The following is a 5,345-nucleotide window of genomic DNA, read 5'->3' as shown; positions in this document are numbered from 1 at the left end:
AAGTAGGCTACAAATTGTCTATGTGTTGCCAAGCTGGTGTGTCTGAAGGAATTCTCCACTTTCCATCACTTGAATGGTGACTAGCATGCCATGACATGAGTCTCGCAATAGATTCACACTTAAACATAAGTTGAATACATGGAATAATAGGAAAATATCGCAAAACCTTACGAGACACATCCATTGATTTCATCTCCTAGTTGTATCTTAGTTCATCACAAATAGGATATTGTCGTGCAGATGCATGATCCCCAAGAAATAAGATGCAATCATTGACACATGCATGGATTCTACCGTAATCGAGACCTCCAAGAGATGTCAAGAAATGCCCTGCTTGCTCCCTTCTAGTTGGTAATTTATTTTCATTTGGAAGCATTTGTGACAGTAACATGCATATATTATGCAAACAGAGTTAACAAACCCCGAATATTGTCTAGAAGCATTTATGAATTAATATCAAATGATACATACTTCAATAATGCATTTAAGCTAGCATTACTCCATCCATAAATGGTTTGTAAGTTCACTATCTCGAGAGATACACGTAGAATGGAGTAGGTGCAACCTTCATACAATGGAGTTTTCGATGCTATGTATAGTGGGTTATCTATCTCTCTAGTGGCGCCCTCCCCCTGAACCTCATGGGAAAATAAATCGTGCACCATGTTGTCCAAAATCTCTGGGACACCTATCACATCTTTGCCTAGCACTGCCGCACAAACACCAAACCTTAGCACACCAAACCTTGGTGCACCTCTACTAACAGGTACTCCACGCACTATGCATATACACAGATCAACTGATGCACAGGGATCAGCTGAAGTACATGGATCGGCCGAAGCACGTGCATCGAGTGAGGTAGAGGGTAGTGCCCGTCGAGGGAGGAGGGAGAGTGGTGCGGGAGGACGAGGAGGTCAAGGGCTTTGAGGGGGTTGCCTAGGAGGTGGCTCTTGATCACCCTCACCAGGAAATGAGATAGGTGAGTCTCCACAAATGTACTACTCTGTCATCACAGATGTTGGTGGTATCTTGCATAACCCTGAGGGGAGGAAAGTGATAGCCTACTTGAGGAGTGTTGTGCATGCCACATACAAAGATTGTATGATTCCCTTCAAGCACCAAAAAAATGGTTTCTAGCAAGAGGTGCTGCGGGCAGTACATAGAAGGTACCCTAATCCCAAGAATTCACGATTCTCAGATGATTGGGGACGATCAGAGGTGAGAGACATGCTTCATAACAAGAGGTTTCACCTTATGATGCACGCCAAGGAGTCACTATGGAGACAAGAGCAAGGGCGCCCTAGATATGGCCAACCACCCAATTGCCACCACAAGGAGTTGAAAGAGACCAAGAAGAGAGCAGCAGAGAAAAGGACAAGTCGCCAGCATGCAGAGGCACGACGTACTTAAATGGCAACCATGGGATCGGGTGGCAGGGAGTCATGGGAGGCGAGTTTGTAACTATTATTTGATTTCTTTTTTTTAATCAAATTTTGTAATTTGTTTCAATTCATTATGTAGTGTGCTCTAATACGTTGTATGTTGAAATTGTTTTGTAGTATCATATCGTTGGTAGGATGCCTACTCTTAGAGAGGTAGGCTACCATCGAGGTCATAACCGGGCATCCACTTGGCAGCATTTTTATGAGGAGGGACTCATCACGGAGGAGCAATATAATCGTGCCATGAGGATTTCACAACCAGAAGAGGTATGTTTTATTTTTTACATGAAAAGTATAGGTAACTCTAATTTATTGTTTGTAATGGTATTTATATACCTTAATCATTTGTGTAGGCAAACCTTGATGCAATTGAGGATAGCGAAGGGGAGACTAGTAGCAATGGTAGCGACAACGATAGTGGCATGGACAATGGTGGTGGTAGCAACGATGATGCCTCTTTTGAGGAGATGTAGAGGAGCTCCTTGAGGTCACAAGCACTAGAACTCGTCATGTAAAAACGTTTTATCTATATATATAAAATTTCGTGTTCTACATACATTGTTTTGTTTTTAGTACAAAAATCTTCAAAATATGTATAAATGTTTTAGCACAGTACGCTCATGTTTCAGCACAGTACACTCATCATGTGTTATTATCAATATATGGACTTTGGCTCTCCACATTCTTTTGCTTTCAGTATAATAATCTTTCTCTATTTTCCCTAAGCATACAATTTGATGTTGATGGGGGCAAAAAAACCAGAGAGCATGTGGCTTGCAAAGCCACATGCTCTCTAATTTTTTTTCATACTTGTGTTTTGCGCGTCTATCTGCGTATCTAAATTGCAAGAAAAATGTGCATCTATTATCATCAAAAAATTGCAGAGTACACGTCTTTGTAGACACACAGTTACACGCGTGTATAGACGCAAAATATGAATATATCTACTTTTTTATAAGTATGATTATATATTTACGGAGTGCGTTAATAGGCACGTCTATATGCGTGTGTAGGTTTCACTATAAGCGCACTTGTAGGCACGAAATTTTAGATACGGCAGTAGATATGGTAATAAATGCGCTCGACATTTTTAAACAGAGTTCAAATATTGGGTCTACAAGCGCGTCTATGGAGCCTTTTTGTTGTAGTGATCACATGGTCCTAGGTCTCATGCTTCTATGGGGTAGTTCTTCTTTCTTATACTTTTACGCTTCACTTTCCATAACTATGCCTCCTCCACCCTTGTTTCACTAATATCCATTAAAAGAGCAAGCTCCCATTTTACCAACAATTTGAGGGGAGAGAGAGAGAGATTCACATGAGTACTAACTTATGAAAACTAAGGTTGATTACACACTACCCCGAATGGTAAGGGTAGTGCAAAAACTCTCTGCTCTAATGCTTACACAGAGGGCACACGATACTTTAACCCCAAATGGACTTTGGCCCACTAGTTGTAGGAATTGACACTCGTTTCTATTGGCGAGAGTTCAATATCTGTCACATGCTTCTTCAACTTTTTATGGAAAAGGAGTTCTCCTTTAGTGGTTGGGCAAGGACAAAAGTCTAGGTGGGGGATATCCCCCACCCAAAAATGTCCGCCGAGCGTGAATTCTGGGTCCAATGATATTCAAAACCCTAGACCTCCACACACTTTCTTTTAACATGCAACCCGTCTGCCCACCCTATGTGTAACCACCCTAATACTACAAGGTTTGGAATGATAAATTCTTTGAAAAATATTAAAATTTTTCAATTTGGAAATATGAGTGGGAAGGAAAATTCTTGGTCAAAGTGATAAGTACGCGCACAGGGAAGACAGGCCCCAATAACCTCTAGAATCGAGCTGCTCCTCTTCCCAATAACCTCTAGAATCTAGCTGCTCCGACCCCTGCGACGACTATAAGAGCCGAGACCCTAGAGGCGTCTTGGACTCTGAAATTGTTGATTGGCGTTAGAGACGTAACTTTGATAATGAGTTTACGTGACATTCGTGAAATTAGGTAGCGATGTTTCTGCGCGAACAACAATAATTGGGTACTTGCTGGTCTTTACTTCATGGGGCCCTCGTGAGAGATTGAGACGCAATAAGGCACCCTCAGAGCCAATTGTCTCCAAGTGTCGTCACGCGGGACTCAGAGTACGAAAATATTTTCCCACGGCAGATCTTGGACTAACACGTCGACGATCCTCATATAATATAAATAGGCGGTTTATGACAGACGATGATGAACTCTCCCTAGCTTTTCCCCGTCGTTCATGGTCTGAATATGTAGCTGCTGCAGTTTTTAAAAGTTCTCCCGATCAGAACTGGTGATCGGGCTTAAGAGGCCAAATATATATACATTCGGCTTGTGCATCATAGTTATAGTTTAATGGCGTCGCTACAACGAATCAAGCTGTTCTTGTACACTCCGTATAGGAGTGAAGATCCCGTCGACCCAAGATGTAGGACAAGATCAATACTGCATAGATCATCTCGCTGTGGGCAGCAGCTAGTGCTGCTGCTATTGCTACTGATAAGTACTATGAGCAACTCCGGCAATTGGAATGCGCTGATGCAGACGGAGGCGTCGTCCGCATCGGCACCGGGCTATAACAGCAGCAGCAGCAGCAACAATTATACTGGCAATAAAACGCAGCCGTCGCGCTACTTGTTCTATCTGCACATGACCATCTTCAACCCGGCGGTGGAAAACACCTATTTCACGGGGGTGTACGGGCCTTCTCCGCTGCCGGCGTCCATCTCCAACCCCACCAACTTCGGCGTGGTGACCACCTTCGAGGCTCCCCTCACGCTGGCGCCCTCCAACGCTTCCGCGCCGGCGGGGACGGGCCAGGGCATCTACGTGTTTGACAGCCTCAAGGGCCTGGTGCTGTTCCACGTCTTCACGGTCACCATCGACGACGGGGCGCGCAAGGGCACGGTGTGCTTGATGGGGCAGATGGTGGAGTCGGATGCCGAGCGCATCCTGACGGTGGTGGGCGGCACCGGCGACTTCCTGCTGGCGCGCGGGTTCGCCACGAACCGCCTCGTGGAGCTCGTGTCTAAGCCCGCCCCCGCCCGATGGACGCTCTCCTTCGACCTCCACCTCTACTACGACTAGCTAGTTCTCACATATTATCTCTCCTCTCGCTTTATCTGTGCCTGCTTCAATAAACAGACGGGGATTTCACAACATCCCTCCTTCCTATACTAGGGAAACCAACGACATATATGATCGCATATAGTTGTCGAGTATATCAGATCACTTCTGTAATAACTTGCATATATTATAAAGTTTATTGTGGTGTAGTATCTAATGAAGCATTTGTGGCCCGATCTCGGATCCAATGATGGGATTTTAATGTTTTTAGTGTGCTTACAAATGAAATATAAGCCGATGTTTCTTCTACAAAAGCATGCCTCACCAAGGTATTTCTTCTCTTATGGACGACACCAGTATGGCTAAGTACAATCTTTGACCTAAAGATCCTCTCACACATCTCCTCTACTCATGGTACTAGCCTCTCTTCTACAATCGTTCATAGTACCATCTAGCTAGGTTATCCCTTCTCATACATTGTGCATACTATGCTTATCTCTATCACAATCCTCTATAACCATCCAAGTCTTAATTCCTCTTGTACTTGCGACTAGATTCTTAAAACAAAGGACAAATAATTTGCATGAACCTATACAAGCAGGGTTGGTACAAGCCCTTGTATTGATATGTGTTTTAGCCCCTATACATAATGCATTAAAAACTTGCGAATACTACGAGTGCAAGGGATTGCCATATAGGAAAATGACAACTAGAAAGAGTGGGACTACACCTTTTTAATTTTTTGCATGGTTAGTACACACATGGCTATGGTTGTTATAAATGGAACTATTTACCCAATTATACATGATTAAAGCTA

At 43.6% G+C, this 5,345-nt stretch overlaps 1 protein-coding gene across 1 annotated transcript; it reads left to right on the top strand.

Annotated features, from left to right (window-relative positions):
• The first annotated feature begins 3,699 nt into the window (after positions 1–3,699).
• Positions 3,700–5,096, top strand: LOC148033847 (dirigent protein-like). Its single transcript, XM_087682370.1, has one exon. It carries the CDS (start codon positions 3,818–3,820, stop codon positions 4,547–4,549), a length of 732 nt encoding a protein of 243 aa, XP_087538496.1. The 5' UTR covers positions 3,700–3,817; the 3' UTR covers positions 4,550–5,096.
• Positions 5,097–5,345: the final 249 nt, after the last annotated feature.

The sequence above is a fragment of the Lygodium microphyllum genome, chromosome 7 (assembly GCF_053477565.2).
Source record: "Lygodium microphyllum isolate KBCC chromosome 7, Lygodium_microphyllum_v1.1.10, whole genome shotgun sequence".
NCBI lineage: Eukaryota > Viridiplantae > Streptophyta > Polypodiopsida > Schizaeales > Lygodiaceae > Lygodium > Lygodium microphyllum.
The sequence above is the reverse complement of the archived record's forward strand: the minus strand, read 5'-3'. Positions and strand labels throughout refer to the sequence as shown.

What these genes read in the sequence shown, in the direction of transcription:
- LOC148033847 (XM_087682370.1), top strand. Translation starts at nt 3,818, where the DNA reads ATGGCGTCGCTACAACGAATCAAGCTGTTCTTGTACACTCCGTATAGG.